The following is a 26,859-nucleotide window of genomic DNA, read 5'->3' as shown; positions in this document are numbered from 1 at the left end:
AAGAAAACAGAATCCTGGACCCTTCCCAGTCAGGGTTCCGCAGCACCCACAGCACCGAGACCACCCTCATCGCCACCACCGACATTAGGACCCTGCTGGACAACGGTGAGACCGCAGCAGTCATCCTCCTAGACCTCTCTGCGGCGTACCCCAGGAATCCTCCCTCAGCCCGACACTGTTCAACATCTACATGACCCCGCTTGCACACGTCACCCGACAGCACGACCTCAACATAATCTCCTACGCCGACGACACTTAACTGATCCTCTCCCTCACCAAGGACCCCATCACCGCCAAAGCCAACCTCCACGAAGGAATGAAGGTCGTTGCCGACTGGATGAAGATCAGCCGCCTGAAGCTGAACTCGGACAAGACGGAGGTCCTCATCCTCGGCCCCAACCCTTCAGCCTGGGGCGACTCCTGGTGGCCGACGGCACTGGGGACAGCCCCGACACCCACAGACCACGCACGCAACCTGGGAATCATCCTAGACTCAATGCTCTCAATGACCAAGCAAGTCAACGCCGTCTCCTCCTCCTGCTTCAACACTCTCCGCATGCTCCGCAAGATCTACAAATGGATCCCAACAGATACAAGAAAGACAGTCACCCAGGCCCTCGTCAGCAGCAGACTCAACTACAGAAATTCCCTCTATGCGGGAGCCCCGACCAAGCTCATCAAACGACTGCAACGCATCCAAAACGCTTCAGCACGACTGATCCTCGACGTACCACGCCACAGCCACATCACCCCCCCACCTGAGAAACCTGCACTGGCTCCCCGTCAACAAGAGGATATCCTTCAAGCTCCTCATCCATGCACACAAGGCACTCCACAAGACTGGCCCTGCCTACCTCAACAGACATCTCTCCTTCTACATCCCCAACTGCCAGCTATGCTCCGCAGACCTCTCACTAGCCACCGTCCCGCGCATCCGAAGAACTACCACCGGCGGGAGATCCTTCTCCCACCTCGTCGCCAAAACATGGAACACCCTGCCACTTAGCCTACGACAGACCCAAGACCTGCTGACCTTCAGAAGAACACTCAAGACCTGGCTGTTCGATCAGTAGCAGCCCCCCCACCCCACCCCAGTGCCTTGAGACCCTCGCGGGTATGTAGCACGCTTTACAAATCACTGATTGATTGATACTAGGGAGATATGGGGCCTTCCATTTCCGAGCAATTCTCATTCTAGCAGCTAATACAAGTTGAGAGTTCAGCTTACTTGTAGGGTACAGCTGCAGGTTTGAACGCTTTTCATAACAATAATATAAACAATGGCTTTAACAGCTTTGTACACTGCTCACGTTTTTAATAAGAGATAAGCCCTCCACGAGTCTTTGATGAGCTGGCATATCCACCAGTTATGATGGCAAGTGCATGTCTCATCACACCTCTTCCAACATGCGTATGAACCCCAAAACATTGCCTTTAGTCTCATTGGTGTCAAATACCATCCTACCCAACCAACACATTATAATCAGCCTTATGATACATAAATAGGGAATCAAACTTGCAATAAATATATAATCTTGATAAAATCCTTTAAAAATCATACTAGCCATGAATTAAAATGAGAAAAGCACAGTGCCTTCTCAAAAACATGAACAATCATCCCATTAAATCACCATCAACCGCCCGAACGTTTGGGTAATGTTGGGTGAAGTTGGAAGGGGGGGGGGTCCATTGGAGGAACCGCTTGGGTCATCCTGTTGAAGGCCTGCGGAGGGATTCCACCGCAACAGATATTCCATGTTACTGTAAGTATGGGGGTGGGGGGTTGGCGACAGTTATTGTGTTATTGTTTGTTCTGTTTTTTGTTTTCGCACCATGCACACACTCTACTGCTCTGCCGTGCGCACACCGGTCGACCCTTTGTGCCCTGACATCTAGGAATGGCACATATGGCAGGTAACTCTACACAGGGGACACTGACATTCTCGCCTTAAACGTGCAAGACTTACTTAATAAGGTCAAACGGGGGCCGTGCTCCAGCAGGCGAAGTGCTATGCGGCAGACATCCTATTACTCCAGGAGACACACCTTCTGGACACGAAAGCCCAGTGCCTTGAGACCCTCGCGGGTATGTAGCGCGCTTTACAAATCACTGATTGATTGATACTAGGGAGATATGGGGCCTTCCATTTCCGAGCAATTCTCATTCTAGCAGCTAATAAAAGTTGAGAGTTCAGCTTACTTGTAGGGTACAGCTGCAGGTTTGAACGCTATTCATAACAATAATATAAACAATGGCTTTAACAGCTTTGTACACTGCTCACGTTTTTAATAAGAGATAAGCCCTCCACGAGTCTTTGATGAGCTGGCATATCCACCAGTTATGATGGCAAGTGCATGTCTCATCACACCTCTTCCAACATGCGTATGAACCCCAAAACATTGCCTTTAGTCTCATTGGTGTCAAATACCATCCTACCCAACCAACACATTATAATCAGCCTTATGATACATAAATAGGGAATCAAACTTGCAATAAATATATAATCTTGATACAATACTTTAAAAATCATACTAGCCATGAATTAAAATGAGAAAAGCACAGTGCCTTCTCAAAAACATGAACAATCATCCCATTAAATCACCATCAACCGCCCGAACGTTTGGGTAATGTTGGGTGAAGTTGGAAGGGGGGGGGCATTGGAGGAACCGCTTGGGTCATCCTGTTGAAGGCCTGCGGAGGGATTCCACCGCAACAGATATTCCATGTTACTGTAAGTATGGGGGTGGGGGGTTGGCGACAGTTATTGTGTTATTGTTTGTTCTGTTTTTTGTTTTCGCACCATGCACACACTCTACTGCTCTGCCGTGCGCACACCGGTCGACCCTTTGTGCCCTGACATCTAGGAATGGCACATATGGCAGGTAACTCTACACAGGGGACACTGACATTCTCGCCTTAAACGTGCAAGACTTACTTAATAAGATCAAACGGGGGCCGTGCTCCAGCAGGCGAAGTGCTATGCGGCAGACATCCTATTACTCCAGGAGACACACCTTCTGGACACGAAAGCCCTGTGCCTTGCCCAATATGGCTACACTACAGTGTACCATTCTGGCTTCAAACGAGGGGCGCGGGGCATGGCCATACTTGTACATCGTAGGGTGCCACTCCAGGTTACACGACACTGGCTAGATCCTGGTGGCCACTTCACTGTGATTGTGGGTACCGTAGCCGGCGAACAGATTACACTAGGCAGTATATACGCCCCCCCACCACTAGTCCAGACGTTTACAGATAAATTGACACAGCTCTGGGCTGATCTTCCGGGTGGCCTGATGGTGCTAGGGGGTGATTGGAACGATACTATGGGTCCCTTGGATAGGTGGCGAGCTCGACAACCAGATTTACCCCCCACTACATCCAAACTAAACATGCTGGCACACACTCTGGGCTGGGTGGACACGTGGCAGGCCCTTCACCCTGCTGAAGTCGGGTTCTCCTATGCGTCGTCAGTCCACCCCACTCTTTCTCACCTCGACTACCTGTTCATCCCACATAGCTACATGCATAGGGTGTCACATACGTCCATACTGCCCCGGGGAACTTAAGCTGCGCCTGCAGACGAACAGGGCCTCATATAGGTGGCGCATGTCCCCCTGGTTGCTTTGGGACATGGAGTATCGTGAGACACTGAGTCGGGCAATCACTGATTATCTCAGCTTCAATGTTGGTTCGGCCAGTCCCCGGTCACTTTCTGGGAGGCGCTCAAGCGCTCAAGCGGGGTTGATATCAGCTATCGCACAGGGGAGAAGCAGCGTCGTCTGGCTCAGGTGCATGACCTTGAAAATAGACAAGACGAGCTCCAGTCCCTGGTAGTGGAGGGCTCTGACCCTGCTGCACGAGGGAACCTCTTGCATGTTCAACAGCAGCTTCATCAAACCCACACAGACTCAGCCAAAGAGGCCAGGCTAGCTACTCAGTATAGGATCTACCAATTGGGCAATAAGTCTAGCCAGATGCTTCACAGGCTTTGTCAAACCAGGGCGGCCCGACGCAGGTTCCCCTCTTGCGGTCCCCCAAGGGGGTCATGTGCACCTCCCTGGAGGCGGTTGTACAGCCCTTTGCTGATTTCTACACGTCGTTATATGAGGAGCGGGAGGTTATTGCAGAACCCCTTATAGACGCCATCTTTGTAGATATCCCTCGCCGCCGCCTTTCAGATGAGCAACGTGCCCCCTTGGAGGAACCCATTTCTTTAGACGAGCTACGGGCGGCATTATCCAACACACAACCAGGACGGGCGCCTGGCCCGAACGGGTTCCTGTGCGACTTCCTGCGGCCCCATCTGGAGACTCTGGGACCTCATCTACTGGAAGCGCTCCGTGACGCCTCGGAGCGGCGCGTCCTGCCTTCGGATTGGAGGCATGCGGAGATCGTAGTCTTTCTTAAACCAGGCCGCCCACCGGAGGACCCGGGCTCGTACCGCCCCATATCCTTGTTAAATTTCGAGCCGAAGCTGCTGGGGAAGGTCCTGGCGGACCGACTCCGTACGTGCATACAAGATCTGGTACATCCAAATCAAGCAGGCTTTATGCCCCACCGTTCCACTAGACATAATATCAGACACGCCCACAATGCTGTGGCGGAAGCCCACCGCCTGGAGCGCCCTGTGGCTGTCTTGCTCGCAGATATCGACAAAGCATTCGATTCACTGAGTTGGAAGTACCTCTTTAAGCTCCTGGAGGCAGTAAATGTGGGCCCCCGCTTCAGGGAGTACGTAAAGTTACTATATACCGACCTCACTGCATCAGTCCGAGTGGCTGGTCACTGTTCGACCCCCTTCCCCATCCGCAGGGGCACAAGACAGGGGTGCCCACTCTCCCGGCTTCTGTTCATGTTGGCCATCGAGCCCCTGGCTGCCTTGGTCCGCCTGGACTCTGTCTTTCGGGGTCTGGATTGGACACCGGAGTGCTCAGACAGAATTGCGCTTTATGCCGACCACGCCTTGTTTTTTATGTCGGATCCCTGGGTCTCCGGGCCTCGGGTGCTCCAGATTCTGCTGATTTTCGGGGAAATCTCTGGGCTTTATGCCAATCCATCTAAGTCAATTTTGTTCCCTATCACTGGGGATCAGTGGTCTCCGGCTTGGGCCTCGCAGTTGATTGTCACGGAGGAGGGCTTTAGGTACCTTGGGTTGTATATCATGCGGTGCCCGACCGTGTCATGGTCACGCAACATTGCGCCATTGCTCCCCTTGGTGCGAGATGAGACGATGGTGTGGTCTCAACTACCCCTCTTGTTATACGGCAGATCTTGCATTTTTAAAATGGTGCCTCTACCACGCCTGCTTTATCGGCTACAGAATTACCCAATTCCCATCCCACCATCATGGTTCCGTCAGATCAACGCTGTTTTGAATAGGTTTCTCTGGGGGGGGGAGGGGTAAGGGTGGTGCTTGCAACATGTGTTCAATCTACATACTGCGGCGGTATAGCAGCGGCAGGAGTTCGGGCATACTACTGGGCATCGCACCTTCTAGTGATAAACTAATGGTGGTATAGCTCTCAGGCAGACCCAGCTTATGCTGTGGAGAGACTTTTCATAGCAGAAACCCTACTGCTCCACCTCCTGTATCGTTCCTCGTCTCTGACGGAGCTTCCCCTGGCGTGTAGGACAGTCATCCAGATATGGAGGTGGGTGGTCCGCCAAATGGGTTGGTGGGGTAAGCTGACATGTGCAACACCTCTTTGGCAGGGTTCCCACCTCCGGCCAGTTTCATCGCTTGTAGGGTTCCATAGGTGGGACGACATAGGGATCTCCACGTTGGGAGATATAATGCAGGGGTCGACGCTCAAGTCTTTCCAGAGGCTGCAGGAAGACTTCGAGCTCCATAAAACATAATTTCATAGATATCTGCAGCTCCGTCACACCGTGTCCCCTTTAATAAGAGACCTCACGACTCTGCCTGAGTTTCACCCGCTCGAGGGCCCGTTGTTCATGGGGGAACTGGGGTCCATAAAATTAGACAAATTTATCAAATAATCACTGCACACTCCACGACCACTATACACCGGACTCGGGCGGCGTGGGAGGCGGATGTACCCACTCTGACGGACGACGACTGGGCCAAGGCATTGGCTAGCCCTAGGTACTCTGCTGTCTCCACCCAGTACCGGTTGATCCAATTTAGGTACCTCCATAGGATTTACTATACACGCTTACGCCTCTATAAGATGGGGGCTAGTCAATCTCCCATGTGCCTCCGCTGCGACTCAGAGGAGGGGGTCGTTCCTTCACACGGTATGGAACTGCGGGGCGCTGCAACACTTCTGGTCTGGTATTAGGTCTTGCTTGGGGCGGGTCCTAGCGTGGAACATTCCTGCAGACCCAAGGCTGATTCTCCTACATGGCACGGAAGACATCGGGGGAACAGATATAAACGACACCTGCTATTCTCGGGTCTTACACTTGCCAATGGTGACATTGCGCAACACTCGAAGGTGGCGTCCCCACCCAGTATAGGTAATTGGAAAAAAGCCATGGATAGGTGCCTGTCGGCTGAAGTGGTGGTGTTTTAGGCACGGGGATGCCCGCAAAAGCACAGGAAGATATGGGCGGGCTGGGCCACATACCGAGGCATTGATCTATCACTCATGGGGCCTCCGGTTTCCCGGGACCCGTTTGACAGGCTAGTAGTAAGCAACTCACCGGTTTAATGCAATAGTTTTGCATGTGGGCAAGGAGCATGTTTGCACAATGTTGTTTTATAATATGTCCGTAGGGTTTGTGGTGCATGGTTGGGGGAGAGGTGTTCTGGTCTGATGTTTTGCAGACCCTCAGTGGGGTTGGTATTTGGTGCCGAGAACTTCTACAATATGCTTGTTCCATGTATAATGCTTGCTGGGCTTTGCTCATTTTGCACTTTTGAAAAATCAATAAAATCTGTTGTTAAAAAAAAAATCACTATCAACCTCTTCTTTTGCTGGTTTTAATGCCGCCTACTAGAAAATTGGCAAACATATTCATTAGGCAGCATCTGTAAGAAAATTAAGTCAGGTCTTGTTTGAGAGAATTGTTTTCCACTCAATAGTAGTCAAATAAATTGATTACGCTACGCTGAGTACTATAATATTCAGAGAATAAAACAAAATTAATTGTATCTTGATAGGAAAAGCAGTCACAGCTGCATGGGGGCACATTTTCAGTGTTATTCCAGCCCATCGGCACAGCTGAAATCCAGTGCAACAGGTTCATCCTAAATCTTGTTCACAGAAAGCGAAGGATGTGGCTTTGTAACTACTGTGAGGTAGGGTTCTATGTACTGACAAGATTCCGTGATAGCATAAGCTCACACGGAGGGCTTACAAAGCTCCCTGCTCTCCCTGGATGCTTGCCCTACGGAGATATAATGTTTTTGTTTTCCCACATAAGATCCCCTCGAAATCAGGGCAGTTGTATCGATCTGGTCATCAAAAATCCCTAAAGACTAATCTGTTATATCTAAGACAAGGAATAAAATCAGCCTTATCCAGATGTATACAGTCCTTCAGGATTGCCTTGTTCAGTTCCAATTCTGGACTAAGCCATATTGTAAAACGTTTGATTAAGGTTCATAGATTTTAGAACCGAGAGTAGGCATCTCAAAAACTTAGTCTTACTTACCTGTATCTCAGAGGTCTCTTTATAGCCCCAGATATTGCTGCCATAAGATACCAGGGACAACATATATAATGGTATATTTTAATCAGTGCCTTAATAGGCTTGGTCCCCAAGCAGCTTACAAAGTCAAACACAGAGGCCACTGCCCTAACCATAGCATTCCTTTTTGGCCCATGAACCCTTACCGTCAAATAAGTCCCCCAGGTAAGAGGCTTTTATCCTAGAAATCTCACCCCCCTCTGGGATGTATTTACTCTGTCCATTTCGTCCAGGTCCCAACACCATGGTATATGATTGTCCAAAGTTTGCACACAAGTCCAAATTATTCATAAAAATAACAAACAAATTGAGCAGATGTTGTAGAACTACAACTATCAATGCGAAAAACACCTCGTCATCAGCATACAAAAGGTTAGGAATGAGATAGGAGCCCGCCTAGGGATGTACATAGGGTCCTCCCCAAATTGTTAATATATACTGTAAATAAGAGGGGGTCAGTATACATCCCTGTCTAATTCTCTGGGAGACCTGAAATGGTGCAGTGATGTTCTTAGCCCAATTATATCTAACTACCACAGACAGCCCTTTATGTAGTTTGTGTAAAAAACACACTACATCCTTGTCAAGACCCATGTTAACTACTATTGACATTGTCGAAAACCGACATAAAGGCCATGAACAGACCCCTTTGGCGATAGTGTTCTTCCCTTTAATCAACTGCAAGTTCAGGCCTTGATCCAGGGTGCTTCTGACCGCTCTAAAACTATACTGTAAATCGGACAAAACTTTATTTTCGTTGAACCATGACGACAATCTAGAGAGAATGACTCTTCCCATGTCCTTAACTATGATGAGTGATGTTGGTGTGTAATAAAACTGGTCATTTCTTTCCCCTTTTTTGAACACTAGAATTATGACTGACCTAGACCACGTTTGAGGGATTTCTTCTATTGCTGTTGCATTTAAAAGTATTAGTCAAAATATTTGCCCATTTCTCAGAATCTGTTTTATAAAAATCAGTGGGTACGCCATCGGGAATCGGCGCTTTGTTTTTAGACATGCAGGCAACTGTCTGTTAGCTTTTCTTCATAGAAAACCAAGTTAGATTTAACATGCATGACCTTCACAGCAGGGTCTGATATGTTAGCAGAGTCATAGCCACTTGTTGCCTGAAAATACTCTACCCAAACCTCAGAGGGTGTTTGACATTCCAACAAACCATTGGTGGTACCTGTAAAATATAGATAGTTTGCTATCTCCAAACATCTGGAACTATGTTTTAAAGAGTTGACCCAAATAATTGGATCCCATGCTTCTTTACTAATAGCATTCTTCCAGTTAACAAGTTCAATCTTGTAAGCCTTTCTGCATAGGGCAACCTCCTTGCTGTTTCTTGGGATTTTCTTAAAAGCTAAGACCAAGTTTTGTGAAACTTTGTACAATTGTGGTCAAACCATCTACATTCTGGGATCTTAGATTTCTCTCCCATAATGGCTAGGTACTCACAGATGAACTTACAGATCTTTTGGAAGGCAAGTAACAATCCATCAGTCGGTAATGGACTCTGAACGAATGTGGATGTCCTGCCCACACATGAGATTTAAGTTTCCCAATAAGGTCTGTGGGGCAACCTTAGACCACTTCAGATTACGACCCTGAGCTACAGTTTTGACACCATTCAATAGATAGTTGCAGGGGTTTGTGGTCACTGAATTGACTACAGATGGCCTTGTAATGCTTGTCAAAGTAGACTAAGTTAGCAGAAATCAATATGTATTCAATAATGGAGTTAGAACTTCATCAAATAAAGGTAGGGATGGCTTCTGTGAGTTCTTCCTCACCTTTGTCATGGTTAGGGAGTACCAGATTATTGCCAGCCATAATGCTGCTCCGTCAATCACCTTGCTTCTTGTGCTCAAAATGAAAATTACCATCTAGAGGTGTCTCCTCTCTGACGAAACAAGGCGGAGAACATAAATGAATATTAAAATCTCTGAGTAAAATTACCACACGGGGGAACATTACTTTTCCAAATACCTGACAAGAAACTTGTTTAGGACCATTAAATGATTGTAAGGGGTATTCTGCAAATAGGGATTGTAAACTGTTAATACTAATAGACTGAATGATGTTTTGAATGTCACGTTAACCACCAATAAAAACTGTGGGCCCGTTTTGACTCAAGGCACTTTACTAGTAATATCAAGGGAAATAAATGTGAGTAGGCCATCCGCGGCTCTACTCCTAGAAGAGGGGATGGTGGGGAAAAAAGGAAGTGTATCCATCAAAATAAAAAGTTGCACCTGTATCCCAAGTCTCTTGTAGCCCCACAATACGGTTATCTTTTATTAGGCTCAAACATCTAATGTCAGATTGCTCATTGATCAGGTCAGCAATATTTCAAAGATTTCTTTTTAAAAAGATGATCCTCTTATGTGTTATGACAGGTATATGACTTGGTGGCTGTCCATCTACGATCCCCTGTAACACAGGTACATTAGTATCAGGGTTAATCAGTTAGTCATTACAATCAAGGGTACCTATGAATTCAGATCTGTTCTCCACCTTTATAGACCCGATCAAAACTTGCTGACTCGCCTATAACCCTGACAAATTCACAAAGGGTCTCTCAGGGATATTTTGTGGATAAAAGTAACCTAAGGGTAAATTCTTAATTACTGTTTTAGCAGGATTAATTTGTGAGACTTGACATTATAATTGCCTAGCACGATCTAACTGATCAAAGTTAACAATAACACAATCCCCATTCTGTGTTTTTTCCCTGGGCCCAACCCGTTCGATTCTTCTTACCATGTCAATATGGGCAGCTATACAATCCCCAATCCCTATCTGCCTATTACATCAGTTTGTTTTTTAATTTGTGTGTAGTTTAACTCGATCCAGATCTCAATGGTGGAACACCTGTCAGGTGTGCCGATTTAGGAGGCAAGTGGAGTCTATATGTAGGAACCTATGGTCTTTTTGGCCAAACTGTGGGCAAAGGGAGACACTGCCTCCCCTGTATCTGTTATCGTCTTCTTGTGGGGATCTATGAATGACTTTACCCTGGCAATTAGAATGCAACAATAGGAGGTCTAACCCGTTCATGATTCGAGCTTCTGTTTTCAAGATTCCTAAGGGGGGAGGACTTGTGTTCACTGAATTTTCCTCTGTGTGAATTCATTGTCAGACCTGTGTAGGGGACGAGAGGGAAGATAGTACGGTATTGAGGTACCCTGAAGGTCTATAGGGAAGTTTGACATTTCATCACAGGGATGGTTATTAACCGTATTAAGATTTGATTTAACACTCCCCACAGGGCCTGGATTAATAAGCTTGTACTCTATCAATTACATTTTCTCAACGAGACTAGCTAGTGCATTTTTAATTAACAATTCAATTTTCTCACATAAGTTATTCAACAGTGGTTCAACACTTGACATTGTGCAGCTCGATAAAAGATTTAAGTCCTGTTTACTAATATGGGACAGTACTTAATCATTGTGAATGGGACCACCTTCAGTTGTGTGAACTTTCCCTACACCAGTTACTTTTTCACACCCATGTTCCTTTTTTCTTTTTCTTTGCAGACTGGGTTGATTCAAAGGCGGAGGCACATGGCTCATGATGTATGTCAACTAGTGGTCAAATGAATTGAATACTGTGACCCCCTTCTGTGCTTCATCCCTTAAAGGGGGGAACCCCCTCCATACAGGCCTCACCACTCTTATTTTCTTTCATAGGACATGATAAAGGAATTTTATTTGATTTCTCTGGTATTCCTAGCTCTTCTTCTGCAGACTGGATTTGATCATTTAAAGCTCCAATCGACAAGGTTAGATATGAAATAACAGAAGGACAGTCCTGAGGCCCCCATGTAGCCACTGCTCCAGCAGAGCGAAGAGAATTCCTCTTACCCATGATGTAGCAAGATCAAATTATAAATGGGGTGGCCTGGCTACCTCTGAACTTTAATATTGTGTGGATCTAAAGACCCACCCCCACAAATGTGCAAACACACTGAGGGTCAGAGCTGGAGGGAGCAATCCCTCCCCAGCAAGTGCACAAACAAGGAAGAAGTCAGTGCTGGGAGATGAAGTCCCATCCCAGCAGGTGTGCAAACATGCAAGGAGTAATTGCTAGGGGACAAAGTCTCACCCCAGCAAGTGTGCAAACACGCAGAGAATCAGAGCAAACAAGGAGCAGGATACCAAAGGTGACCTTACAAATGAAGTGAGACTACATTACCTGGGTAGTATGAAGAGGTCTTGTTGAGACAATAAACAGTGATCAGATACAAAGCCAAGGGGGTGACCCTGCCCTGCTTCTTCCTGGCGCTAATGGGGGCAGGACATACCCAGCCTTGGAGTGGGCTTCACCTGGGCACAGCACACGCCGCTGGAGGTAGTGGGTGCTTTTAAGTGACGGTGCGGGAGAGCAATAGCACCCCTCCTCTCCTGGGGCAGGTATTATGGGACTCAAAGTCCCAGGCAGCAAGGCAGCTACAAGTTTCCATGAGTATCCTGAGCGGAGGGAGGTGGTGGGCGTTTTTAAGCCCATGGTGCGGGAGCGCAGCTGCAGCCCCTCCTCTCCTGGGGCAGGTATTATGGGGCTCAGAATCCCACGCAGAAAGGCAGCAATAATTCTCCGTCAGTATTCTGCACCGCTGAAGGTGAGGGGGGCTTTTGAGTGTGCGGCACAAGAGAGCAGCAGCAGCCCCTCCTTTCCTGGGGTAGGTATTATGGGACTCGAAGTCTAAGGTAGCAAGGAAGCAACAAGTCTCCATGAGTATCCTGAGCTGCGGCAGGTTGTGGGTGCTTAAAAGCCCAAGGTGAGGGTAAGCAGCTGCAGCCCCTCCTCTCCTGGTGCAGGTATTATGGGACTCGCAATCCCAGGCAGCAACTCAGCAACAAGTCTATGTGAGTATCCCCTTCATCATTCATGCCTGTAAGAATGTCTGTATTTCCTACTACCACTATCAATGGGATGGATAACTCATAACTTGCCATGTTCTGATTACCCTATTCCAGTGCATTAGTGTGATCTTGATAGAAAGCAGGATGGCGCACTGGCTCTTGTGGATTCCAGAAGACATCCATAGTAGATTTCACAAGGGCACTCCGCACATTTCCTGTACCAACTTGCACCTTGGTTCGAGGAGAACCATGTGAGGGCTGACATCAGTTGCATTGCAAGTACATACAAGGGCTAGGCTGTCAAGGTAATCCTATCTTGCCCCTTCATATTTTATGTTGTTATATTTTTAGGACTCTGGACCGAGTCCCTGAGGCCCAAGAATGAAGTTGCATCTTTTCCTCGAGGTTACGACCAGCCAATCACAATGCATGATTGAGCATGAGGATCCGTGGCAGATCCTCTGCTGCATCAAATATAATTTTTTTTTTGCCTTAATTAGTCAAAAACTACTGAACGGATTCACACCTAATCACAAAAAGCACTCTTTCTGGAACAATATCTAGCACATGGCTCCCCAACCCTGGTGGTCCGGGAGATTAAAAAATGCTCTTGCCAAGCGATAGCAAACAATGGTTTCCCTGACTGCGCTGATACGGGCAGTGAAACAGCTTTGTCCCTGGGGTGGACTCTCTAGGATATAGCTACTGAGCCATGCTTGGGGGATGGGGTCCTTAAGGCCATTAATGGCTCATGGAGTGGGGCGTGCGGCCTACCTACCTTAAAGAAAACACCCCTGGGGTGGCTCGGTGTAGGGGCCACGCAGCCCCCTCCTCATTTTGTTTAATTTTGACCCTGGGTGTGCCTCCCCAGGCCTCTGGAGGTTCAGGGAGTGCATGGCCCCCTTCTCCATAAAAATAAATTTCAGCCCCGGGGTTGGACTCCCTGGGGTCTCTGCAGGTTCAGGGAGGGGCTTCATGAATACAGCCCCGGCGGTGGGCTCCCCAGTGCATAAACATAATAAATGCAGCCCGGCCACCATTTTATTTTTCTATCCCACACGAGTCCCTCAGGATCGTGGCATTTTTTGCTAATTCTTTTCTTTTTGGACCCAGTGGTTTCTTCTGCCCCCCCCCCCCCATGGGGCCTTTAGAGTAAGGGTATTCTTACCTTGCCCCCTTAATACTATTTCTTAATTTTTTATTTCAGGACGTGAGACTAAGTCTCCGAGTTCTGTAATTGTTGCCAGCAATATGTTTCTCATGTTTCTGGCAGTCAATAAGAGCATTTGCAGGAGCAAGATGGCCCAAGGAAAAAAAGCTTCCTGGGCAATAAGAACACTCTATTTTTAACTTGCTGCTCAAGAGACCCTCGCTGACCCAACCATTCAGCTATACAATTATTTTTCAACCTTAATTTCTCAGAAACTACTGAACATATTTACGCCAAATCACAGGAAGCACAATCGGCGGACCAAGATCTAGCTTCCTGCCGAACATGGTATAATTTCTTTTAGAACTGGGGGTCTCTAGTTGGCAGAGGTCCAAGTAGGGGCCCTTGCTTCTAGTCATGGTAAGTGGGATACACTATTTGAGTAACCCCTGCTCACCCTCTTGGTAGTGTGGCACGAGCAGACAGGCTTATCCCACAGGCACTGTGTAAAGTATTTGTACTCAAAACACAAAGTAACACAGTGATACCACCACAAATGGACACCACACCAGTTTATAAAAATAAAGTATGTTTATCTAAACTCAACAAGATCAAAATGACAAAAATCCAACATACATGTAGTAAAAAAGCACTTCAAAACAGTTATTTCAAAGATAAAGCTTGTAGAAAACAAAGAGCTCCACCTGGGGCTATTACAATGTCGTGACAGCAATAACTTCAAAGTACGGCGCCGACCGCAAGGTGTGCGGCGTCGGGCATGGAGTCACATGGACCCCAAGCAAACAGTACCTTGGAAAACTAAGTCTATGATGTGGAGGTGAGGCTTCGGTGCCGAGGTCGAGGCTGGCTCCCTGGCTGCCACGGGGGAGGTGAGGCATCATGTCTGAGAGGAGGCGACGTGTTGAATCCAGGACAGGGGAAGTCAGTTGAGTCGGTGGTGAGGCGTTGGTTAAGGTGGGGCTATGCGAAGATGGCGAGTTCATGGAGTCACCCTCGGTGGTTATCGGCGCTGTGATAACAGTAGGCAGGCGCTGGCGATGAAGGAGTCGGTGCGAGCACTGGCATCAGGAATACCTTTAACTGCAGGCGTTGGCAGGCATTGAAACGCATCAGAGCTGCGATACAGGCCGGGCTGTACATCGTGCACTTCATGAGCGGTGCCCCTTGGCCCTGCTGCAGGTCACGGCGGCGTGTCTGACGATATTGGAGATTGCGTTTCCTGCTTCTCTTAGGTTTCTTCCAGCTCCGAACAGCAGGAACAACCTCTAGAAGCCCAAAACTGTAACAGGCAACTCCTCAGCAGTAGAGTTCAGAGGAGCGGGGGGTGAAGTCTTTGTGTCCCTGAGACTTCAGAACAGGAGGCCAGCACACAAAATCCCTTAGCGATTCTTCTTCAGGCAGGTTTCTCAGCAAAGTTTCAGTTTTTGTCCTTTCCTTGGCAGAAGCAGCAACTGCAGACCAACCCCATACAGCACACAGCAAAGGGGAGTCCTCCTCCTCACAGCTCTCCAGCTCTTCTCAAGGTTCCTCTTGAATCCAGAAGTGATCTAAAGTTTTGGAGGTTAAGGTCTACTATTTATATCACATTTTGTCTTTGTTCTTCTTTGTGCAAGGCTCTCTGAGCCCAGTCGAAACCAACTCTGTCCTCACTGGTGCAGTATGACCACAGGGGGTGGAGATAGCATTGTGCAAGGAAGACAGGCCCTATTTAGGTGCAAGGAAATCTCCTCCCACTACTCTAAATGCAGCCAAGGTCTATTTAGCTCAGCTCTAAATTATCCAGGAAGGGTCAGCCACAACCCAAGTCCTCCAGTGGCTGTCTACAGTGAAAGCACAACCCTAGCCCCTATCACTCTAAAACCAGACAGTCAATCCACAAACAGGCAGAGGCACACTGAACGGTTAAACAAGAAAATGCCCACTTTCTAAAAGTGACATTTTCAAACGCACAATTTAAAAACAATTGTTACTAAAAGATTTATTAAATCCTGAGTTCAGAGAGACTAAACTGTATTATTCTATCTTGTCCCAATGAAAAGTTAAACTTGTAAGATGTTACACAGTATCTCCCATTTTATCCTATGGTAGTGAAAAACGGAATTGACAGTATTTCACCATCAGGACATGTCATGCACACCAGTACATGTCCTACCTTTCACATACACTGTACCCTGCCCATGGGAGTACATTGGGAGTACCTGAGGGGTGCCTTACATGTAAGAAAAGGGAAGGTTAGGACCTGGCAAGTGGGTGCACTTGCCAGGTCGACATGGCAGTTCAAAACTGCGCGGATACACTGTAGTGGCAGGTCTGAGTTACATTTGCAGGGCTACTTATGTGGGTGGCACAATCAGAGCTGCAGGCCTACTAGTAGCATTTGATGTACAGGCCCTGGGCACAGTCAGTGCACTTTACTAGGGACTTACCAGTGAATCAAATACGCCATTCATGGATCACCAATTGCAATGACAATTTGTACAGGGAGCACTTGCAATTTGACACTGCCTAAAAAGTCAATAAAAAATGCAAGGGAATTTTGCTTTTGGGACCCAGCTTTTTTCTCAGCCCCCGCTTAACAGATCACCCCAAAACTTTCCAGGAAGGAGCTGAGGTAGATGAACATTTGCTTTTTGGAAAATTTTGTGAAAATGTGTCAAATGAGGCCAAAGTTATTAGCAAAACAAAAAAAACACTTTCTATGGAAAAGCTGACCTAACCATAACTACCTAGTGGTGACCGTCACTAGGTCATATATTATCATCAGGTGACATATTTTTCAACTTAAGTACAGTAAAACCTATACTTACCTACATGAACTTACCTTCACAATATTTTTGTCACACAATATTTTTGTAGGACTTAAATTTTCTAGTAGTATACCCCTATATTGGAAACACAATCATTCAAGTGGGGCAGTGGGTAGATAGAATACTTTATATTGGAAACACAATCATTCAAGTGGGGCAGTGGGTAGATAGAGTAATTTGTACACGAGCTGTAATAAAAGTTATTAAAATAAAGTGTTTTGAAAGTGCAAAGGAAAGTTTCTAGTTACTGCCCTCATAAGCAATGAAATACAAGCACACAACATAAGAATATATGTAAAGGATCCTCAAGAACAGCCTATTTTACTAGTTTGCATCCTTAGTCCTGCTATTGTGTTTTGGCTTGTAGCAACCATTACCTTGAAGAAGGACCAATGACTGCCTCAGTCGTGAATTCTCTCTCATCGAGTGTGCCAGCTTTCTCTTCAGACTCCTTATTTTGGCATACAGCTCCAACTTCGATACATGATATATCGGATCATCTTCTTCGCTGCTGTTGTCACTGTACAGTAAGGCACTTGGATACTGATGTTCTTCCTAAAATTAGACAAATAAATTAAGGCTATGCAGACTCTCTGCCTACCACAGAACCCTTCCTACACCATGATTGCATGCATGAATAATGCCTTATACAACACACTACTCCTGTTAACAGCAGTGCTCAATTTGAGCAGGTGGTTTCTGGTGCTCTACGCCAGAACTTAATTATCAACACCGGCACTTATGATAGGCTGCCACATAATGGCACTGTTTGTCTAATTGAAAGGTCAGCACAATAACAGTTGTTTATTAATTCAATATATATTAAAAATGACTAAGACATGCCACCCAAGCCATTCTTATAGCTTTGGGGGCTTGAAATAGTCTAACATTTCGCAATTGTAGATGTATGATGATTAATTGTTGTGTTGGTACTGACACTGGCAGCACTGGTAGGGGCAATGGGTGTAAGCAGCAGGGGCCTCCAGGCAAGGACCCTGGCCCTTATTTATTTGCAAATTAAGCACTGGTTATCATACTCTTTTCTGCATTAGTGAAAAGTAAAAACATATAACAGCCACTGATTGAACTGATTTCTGTCTAATTAAATGAGTCAAATGCCTTACCTTATATAAGTAAAATCGTTCTTTTGCAGGAATATATGATTTAAAGCATCTTCTGACTAAATACTCCAGAGATACTTACAGGAGTATGTTAATACTCTAACAGCACCTTTTGTCAACATGAATGAATATCTCAATGGTCTGTCAAATCTCGTATCATTACTCATAATGTAACAAATGCAAGACTTCAAATCCCTTAAAATGGTACAACCACTGTATCGTTCTTCTTAGGAAATGCTACTGTCACACACTTCTGTTTTCTACCACAGTAGTTTCAGAACCTCAGACTTTCTCAAAGTAGAAACCAAATGAAGCCATTACAGAGCCAGTAGGATTGTAGTGGCTGTGTATATCCATTTAAACAACTACACCTTCCAGAACAAGTGCTACAGGATAGGTAACATAGTCTAGCTCCAATTAGGTTTTCCCACGGTGATACCGTCTCAATAAAAAGTCATACAATACCCGTCAGGAGAAGGGAAAACTCAGACACGTGTTGCAGGGCCTAATGGTGTTTCTATACAACTTTCTATACATGTTGTTCTTCACCTTAATATATATCAACTGTCACTGAATGTGAGCTATTATACCTCTGTGTGATAGTTACATAAACGCTCTGTTTGCAGTTTTGTATTTTCTGTATAGTGTACATATCTATGGCTATTTTTGTTCTATTTATGCCGTTGTAGTACAATAATTTTTGGATCTCTTTTCCATGCCCTACTTTTCTCTGTAGTTCATCAACATGTTCTTCATCATGCATTTTTCTCTCCTTATGCCCGCACCATTTTAATCGAATTTAACATATTCTGTTCTCTTTCTGTCTTTCACAGAGATAAAAATGACAATGCTCGTCCACTCAGGCTAATGGACAGAGAACATTTAACACACAAACTTTAAAAAGTTTTCTGATTTACTTTTGATAGCTCAATTCTAATGTCTTCTATCTGTAAAAGTCCTTGTTTTTGTCTCCAGTACCTCTGCTTAAGGTTTGCTGAAGGGTCTGCAACTTATGCTCTGCTGTTTTTTTAGATCAATTGTTCAAGTTCGTATGCTATGCCTGTAATATTCACTAGCACTTCTACCATTTACTTGTGTTCTAGGAATTCGTACTAAGACTGTATAAAGTTTACTTAGTTATTTCAGGAGAGACAACTGCAGCAGCATTGGCTCTGCAAGGTGGCTTTGTCGGTATGGAAGGCATGATGATATTCTTGGCGACAACACAAGGAGCTGGTCTTTGACTTTGCTTCTATCGCACATGTTTCTCTTCTGTCAAATGCATCATGGAACCTTCGGATGCCATTTTGTTTTCTAGGTGCACGTAAGGGTTCCATTGGTAGAGGAGAGCTGTACTCTATCGGTCATCCTGGAGATGCATAAAAGGAGGTTTTGTTTATGCTCAGCAGTTAACCTGATGCCTGTCTCCAGCTATGCCTTCTGTCCTTTCACTCACTTGCTTGTTTTCAGCTTGTTCTCCTTTCAGATACCTGCCTGTTCTCCACCCTTTATGTTTCATCCAACTACCCTAAAATCCTACCTTTCTGTGTGTGCAGTGAGCTGGTACTCATGCTTGCTTTGGGGGCGAAGAAAAACATAATAATCACATAACTATTCTGTATGTGGGATCCTTACTCCAACTGCTAATCACAACTGCTAATGTGTTTCAAAGACAAGACATTCAGGGGTATATTCATAAGAACGTGTGATAACCATCGCAAAAGTTACTTAACACAACCGTCAACATCGCAGTCCATCGCGGGAAATTTACGCCATGTTAACCAGGTATTCACAACACGGCGGTACCATGCGATAGTCACCAGAAAACACGTCAACTGACCGCGTTAAAATCAACGCCACGCCGCCAAAATGTGAAACACGAACGCCAAAAAGCTGCAATGAGGCCAAACGCGATACAAAAACAGCAAAAACCAGCGGCAGGCCTGCAAATCCCACGCATCTGGCGGGAAAATGCACTATAAAAGCAACAAAAACAACACACCAGAAAGAAGCCAAAGTGCGTAGCAACATGGATGCACCCTGACCGAGCGCAGGGGCCTACGCGAACGCCACAAGCCCCACAGACAACCAGCAAGGAACAACGGGGTCGGGGAAGGCCAAGGAGAAGAGTGAAAGGAAGAAGGGGTGCAGTCCGCAGGAAAACAAAACCAGCGTCACGGAGGTGACAGAACACAACCATCAACTGACCCACAATAAGACTACTTTGAATGCAGCCGGAGTGTCGAGGAGGCCAATGGAGGAGGCCAAGAGGCGCTGGCACCTAAACCTAAACCAGGCACAAAGACGCCACCAACAGGAAGGCAGCAACGGCGACAGAAGGTGGGAGTTGTGCACCACAGGAAGAGCTGGAGGAAACAGAGGCCACAGTCAACAGTGCGGAGACGGTGCAAGGAGACGGGAGTGCGGACACAGCTCGGGAGGACCTGACACAACATCAACAGGGTGAGTAAAGACCAGGGACTGAGGGGACGGGGGAGATGGGCACAATGGCAGACATGCACAAATAAGCAGAGCACACTGCACACCCACAATGACCCTGGATCATGTCCCTCATCTCCGTGACACACTGCAGCACACACACATAGCAATAACAGCCCATCCACATTGACGACAATGTGTTACAATGTGCAACTCCGACACTGCAGAACAGAGGACACAACTGGCTCCGCACACGCGCAGAAACAGGCCTACTACATCTGACAGAGATGGAAACTGTGAAATGGAAATATACGCGTAAAACATCACACCCGTCATGTAGTCCAAATGTACACTGTCCCGCATCTAAATCCTGCACCTCCAAAACAGTCACAATGTACATTGTCAAACAGTCTGCATGTAAACAAGAACAATGCACCAACACACGTCAACACAATGTCAACGTGCATCTCCCCTCCACATTGCAGAGGGACACACAAAACCTCCAGCAGAGCACAGAAGACCACACATCAGTGATGCCGGAGAGGACCACCACACCTTCGACACCGACGCCCTACAACAGCACATGGACATCCTACTCAACCCACCACCAGAACCAGGGCAGCCAAGATACTTAGAGGAGAACCCAGCCCCTGCAACAGACCACACAGCATGAAGCACCCGCAAGCATGGCAGGCTCCCAACACTTCACCGACCCACACATGGCACCCCAATACCAGGTGTCAGAACGCCAAAAGGAGGTGGCCCAACAGGAGCGGGTGGGATCCGAACCCATGGAAGGTGAACTAGAGCACATATGTGGGTGTCTATTACCCTTCAGGGACCACCTACACCCCACAGGAGATCCACACTGCCATAGAGACACATGCAGATGCACATTCCCAGTACAGAAACACGCCCAGGGGCACGCACATATCAGTCACACACCCACGTTGGCTCTGCGTACGACGGCACAGTCCACTGCCCTTATGAATTGCGTGGGTGATGATAAAGCTACATGTCCAAGCTCTAACCCACTGCCTGCGGTGACATGTCTGCATCCGCTGTACACCCCACAATGTAATGTCCTAGGGCCCAGGGCCCTCATGCATACAACAAGATGACAGGGACACATGCAGATATTATGTTGAACTGGCAACGGGCACATGCGCCCGGCCCCTTTATTGGCAGGGCCACATGTATAGTGACGCCTGTGCTGGATGTGTGTGGGGTGAGTATAAGGCAGCCCGCACGGAGTGCTTGGTGCTGGCAACAACTTGAACAGTGGACAGCAGTGCAATAGAAACATAAAACACCTGCATAACATAGTCAACTGCTGAGCAACATGGAGGGAGACGGAGCAAGTACAGAGGTCACCCAACATACAAACAGAAGTGTCCATGAGTTTCATTGCGCTGCGGTTGGAGCCCCAGAGCTGAGCATGCTCATGTGAAGAAAATGTCTAGGATTGTGTCCCTTCTGGTCATTCCTGATGCAGCTGCAGTGGGGGGGGTGTCACACCTGCATCATCTTCCTCATCGCTGTCCCAGTTCTCTCACACTGCCTGAGGTGACATTGCTGCGTGAGCTCTCCACAGCACATAACCAAAACAGTAATGGACGATGATTCATGGTGCACAGAGTTAGTGGCACCTGGAGTGCTGAGCAGGGGATCAGGCAGAAGATGGCATCCACGACAGGTGCGGGCAACTCCGTCAGTCTGCCAGTACGACCGTTTTGACACTGGCAGTTGGAGTTGGTCCTGGTGGTGGTGGTGTGTGCCTCCTGCGGAGATGTGACGTTCGGGCTGGTCAGGACTCGATTTGATGAGTGAGCCCTGATGGGACGCATTTGAGGCTGGAGGCAGTGGACAGGGCAGGGCCACAGACACATGGCGTTGATGACCACAAGGCCATAGCCTCAGAGGCTATCCAACATCTCAGAAGAAGGGCTCCCAGACCTGACCAGCACAGAGTTAGTGGCCCCGGAGGCACTTGGCCGGCACAGGCACCCAGCCATGGGACGGTGACTTGCAGTGCAGTCAGATGGGCCATGCGAGCTGAGCAGGTCCTCATCAATGTCCGAGGTGTATGTGGCGGAGGGTTGTGGGGACAGTGGAAGGTGTCCTCCAGGGCATGATGCAGAGGGTGGAAGCTGTCTGGAAGCAGCAAATGGAGGAGTTGAATGGCATGGCATCATTTTATCCACAAAGTCAGTATCACCGACATGATGGTGACGACAACCCCAAGTCCATGGACTCAGTCGCCACCAAAGTCCAACCAGAAAGTGTCCATGGGTCTCGGGGAACAGTGGTACCGGGGCTGAAAGGGGATGCAGTCTGTGTTGAGGTCTGTAAAATGACATCAAGTCAGCCATAAATAAATAAAAACTGAATTCCAATAGTGTGTGACCTACTCGACCGCAGTGGAGGCCTGAGGCAGCGGTCAGCGCAGTTCAGCGTGCTCCTCCTGGAACTCTAACACACGACGTTGACATGACATTTGGGGGTGACTTGTGGTTGACGGAGGCTAAAGCACCAGAGCCGAGCGGGTGTTCAGTCAGCGATGATGACATGTCCTGCATGTTACAGTCTGGATTGGAGTGAGGCATGCTGGACCGCAGTGTAGGCCGACGGCATAGTCATCAAGGGCTCACATACACATGTGGTTGGGATGCCAGGCACATACTTGGTGTCACCATATCGAAGGGAGTACAGTGATGTAGACTCTACAACAATGTGTGAACTCGGACGATGTTTGATCAAGACTCAGTTCCAAATGTGTAACCTACTAGCCCATTGTGCATGCACCGGCACGTGGTGGACCCTCATCGACACATGCTGGTGTCGGCAGATGTGCATTGAGGCCTGGGTGCGTTTGGCCTCGCAAGACTGGTACGGGGCCCTGCGGCATGGGGTGCAGTAGGCGCACAGGAACGCAGGAAACACCGCTCACGGTGACGGCCTCGTGGCGGGGTGGGGGGTGCCACCCTGGCAGAGTTGTTGGGCATTCCGGAAGAGGACCACGCCCAGAACTACATGCTTTTTATTCACACCCCTACGCGTACCCGCCGTACGCAGGGCCAGCCCACTCCACTCACGCTTACAGGCGGGGACGTAACAAGCTACATTTCCGGGATCTTCCCCACTGGCTGGGGTGACATGGTTGCAGCCACTGTCCACGTCACTCCATACATCAGCAGTGTATGTCGACATGGATATGTGTGTGGTCTGCATACTGCAGTCTGGCCATTGCTTCGATGCCACACTTGGCATTGTGTACATTGTCATTCATCGGTCAGTTGCCTCCTTCGCACATGCCTGGTCCCCACCTCTTCCCACAATCTGCTATCGTGTGGCTGAGGTGCCATGCAGTTAATGACTTATGTGCATGGCTGGCCCAGGTTGCTAGAGTAAGTTGTGCAGTCGTGTCTGGTGGGTGGGCATGTTGTTTGGCATACTGTATGTGAGTTTATGATGTGTGCATTCCCAGTGTTGTGAGTTGCATGGTTGTGGAGTTGAGGTGTGTGGTGTGTTCATTTGGTACTTGCCAACGAGCAGCGCATTTACATAGGTGCCAGCCAGGAATTGCCGGGTGATGATGGGCTGTCGGAAGATGTAGGACTCATGCACTCGGAATGGGTGGTTGGCATTGAGGTTGGTGGAGATTCCCAGGTGGTCCATTATTGCCTGCACAGTGCGTGTGCTTTCAGTTGCAGATATTGTGTGCAGTGTCACCAGGGGGCACAAGTCGGACATGTGTGCATTCAATCGCCCCCTGACACGTGAGGGATTCCAGCTATGGTGGGGGAAGGATAGGTAGTGTGGTACCAAGCTGATGATGGCATCCACAACAGTTAGGGGGCTTGGATGTGGCTGGCTGTGAGACTCCTCAGACTCTGGCGGTTGTTGGTTGGCAGGTCCCAGAGGCCAACAGGTGGGCACAGCCAGCAGCTTTGTCTGCGGAGGGATGTTGGTGGTCCGCTGTGTTGGTACCGTCGGCCTGTGGGCAATGGTGGTCAGGATGCCTAGGATGGTTGTCCTTTTGAGCCTGTGGTGGGCAATGACGTTTCCAGGTGTTAGGTCTGTGAGGTTGGTGCGTTTTCAGCAGGTCGCTGTCTTTGTCTCGGCTGTCTCAGTGTTCATCCGGGCAGGGGGGCCGGAGGGGTCGGGGGGGCCTGGGGTAGTGGCAGTGGGTGTTGTTGCCCTATTGGGGCTCCGGGCTGCATGTTCAGTTGCCCGGGTGCATCTTTTTTTCTTCATGTTTGTCTCTGTGCTGTGCTCCCTTGTATGTTGCCGGTTGTTGTCCGGCTATGCACCAGGTCAGAGCAGGCTTAGTTTCCTGCTGCTAACGTGCCTTATCGCTTGTTTTGTGATCTTATCGCCGATCTGGCTGGCCGTTGAGAATGTTGTGGAGCGGTGTTTTCACGGATTTTTGCACGGGAACGCCTACTCTGCATCTCGTTAGTGGTAGTTGCCGGGGTCATCTGTGGCAATGTTTTTTGTGACTGCAATTGCAGGTAAACTGGTGCTTTGGGCTGTTGGCACCAGCTTGTGAATGGGGAGATACATTTATCGCAACTTTGCCCGTCTTGATATTGAGCCACTTATCAACTATAATTGAATATACAATCTCTTTATGAGGGTGGATCATAGTAGTTGCTACAAGACTGGAGAGCAGTTCAGAAGCAGTGAACTGCTCCCAAACCAAAGCTTCCAGTTTGAGAGTGGGTCATTAAAAGAAATCTGCTTTGATCTGTTTTGCTTAGTATGGATCCTGAATATCAACTACTACAGAATACCATCGGAAAATAATAGCGTGGATAGAATATCGAAGGACAAAATATCAAAAGGTAAGTTTGCATAGATTTTCTATACCTAAATTCACATCTGTATACCGTGAAGAAATATATATATACTACCTATTGGGGGTCGCTAGTAGGTAGTTATAGTTAGGACCTAGTTTCCATCGAAAAAGTGTTTTTTTGGTTTTGCTAATAACTTTGACGCCGTTTGATGAATCTTCATAACATTTTAAAAATGAATTTGCCACTCAGTGCAGCTGCTGTCTGAAAAGTTTCATGGTGATTCGTCGAGCCGGCGCAGAGAAAAAGGGGGGTCCCGAGACACATTTCACCCATGCAATTTCCCATAGGGATTTTAGATACAACTACAGCCCAAACCGCTGAAAGGACTTAGCCCAAATTTAGCAGAAAGCTAGATCTTGATCCAGAAATTATTTATGTATATCTAGTGATGTGCAGAGTCCGCGGATCCGAAAGATCTCATCCTGAGATCTGATTGGCTGCCATCACTTCTACCAGGAAGTGGTAGCAAACATCTTGGGACTCTGGACTTGCCCGAGTCCCAAAAAGAAACACATGGGGGAAGGGTAGGAACACCCTGACACCCTAGGCCTGGTGGTGGGGTCCCACAGGGGCCCTGCCGGGGGGCAAAAACATTATTTTTTTCATTTAGCTGCAAATTCATGGACACATAAAAAACAACAAGGGCAGTCCTCCAAGCTTGTTTTTTTTAGCCACCCTGGTGTGCCAGATACCCGGAGGGAATTGTTTGCATTACTTTAGGTCGGGGAGGCACACGTTGCCCCTCCCCAGGCCGATTTTGGACCATGGACCCCAACCCCCTTGGCCTAGCCTTATTAAAAGTGGGAGGGGGCACTCAGCCCACCTTCCAGGCTGATTATGGCCCCAGCGACCCATTCCCCAGGGCCCAGCCACAAGAACAAAGGGGAGGAAAGCATGTGCTTCTCCTCCCTGGGCTGATTTTAGCCCTGGGGATCCCAGTGCCCAGCCTTATTAAAAGAGGGAGGGGGCAAGTGGGCCCCACTACCAGGCTGATTTCGGCCCCGGGACCCCAACCCCCAGGTCCCAGACAAAGTTAAAAAGGCAGAGGGGGCAGCAGACCTTGTCCCAGGGTCAATTTGAGCCTGGGAAACTCCCTTCCCCTGGGGTCCAGCCACAATAATAGAGGGGAAGGGTTGCACATTTCTCCCTCTCCTGGAGCTAATAATTGACCTACGGACCGCATCCCCCAGGGCTGGTTCCTGCTATGTTCTGGAGTGCCAGGACACACCAGTTTCACTGTCCGCACTGGCATGGGCAGGAAAACCTGTGTTTGCGCTTGCTTGCTGGGAGCAATTTCAAAGCTCCTACCAAGTAACAGCAAACATGAAGTCGGCTCCCAGTTGGCGGGACCTTTAAAAATGCTCCCACCAGCTTGGAGCTGACTTCAGATCTGTTTCCTTGCCCGCAGCAATGCATGCATAAAAATAGACTTGAATATTGCTCCTGCCAGGATGGAGCAGCATTTTTAGCTGCTCCCTATGGGTGGGAGCAAGCTGGATCTCACTGGATGCAGGGAGCCACCTGGGGCCCCAGAAGCCTTGGGGCTCCCCACGCTCCCTCCCCAGGATATGGTGGGAGCCCTGGGTTTGCATCAGGACACCCACACTTTTTTGGCTGGCTATACACTGCTAATTCTCCCACATATTACATCACTCATGACATCTTCAATGACATCACTGCTAATATCAGTGCAACATTTGTAGTGAAATTATTGTTGAGAAAACTGTCCATGGCGGGTGCGCAAGTTATAGTTACCTCAGAGCATGAGTTAGAATTACTTGAGATAACTAGTGTGTGTAAAATCTGAACTTAACTAGAACGTCCCTGTAATCTTTATTTTTTTAGTGAGAAAAAAATATAATATATATATATATATATATATATATATATATATATATATATATAAAGAATCCTGAAGGAAT

General features: G+C 47.7%; 1 protein-coding gene across 1 annotated transcript in view; it reads right to left on the bottom strand.

The window, feature by feature from the left end:
- The window catches only part of BEND6 (BEN domain containing 6), a 281,971-nt gene that overhangs the window by 49,684 nt on the left and 205,428 nt on the right, over nucleotides 1-26,859 (bottom strand). Inside the window, exon 5 of the mRNA XM_085609193.1 lies at nucleotides 16,893-17,070. Coding sequence (XP_085465319.1) covers nucleotides 16,893-17,070 — 178 coding nt within the window. The remainder of the gene's footprint in view (nucleotides 1-16,892; nucleotides 17,071-26,859) is intronic.

This window comes from Triturus cristatus, chromosome 6, assembly GCF_964204655.1.
Source record: "Triturus cristatus chromosome 6, aTriCri1.1, whole genome shotgun sequence".
Taxonomy (NCBI): Eukaryota; Metazoa; Chordata; class Amphibia; order Caudata; family Salamandridae; genus Triturus; species Triturus cristatus.
This window is presented reverse-complemented; position numbering and strand designations above follow the sequence as displayed.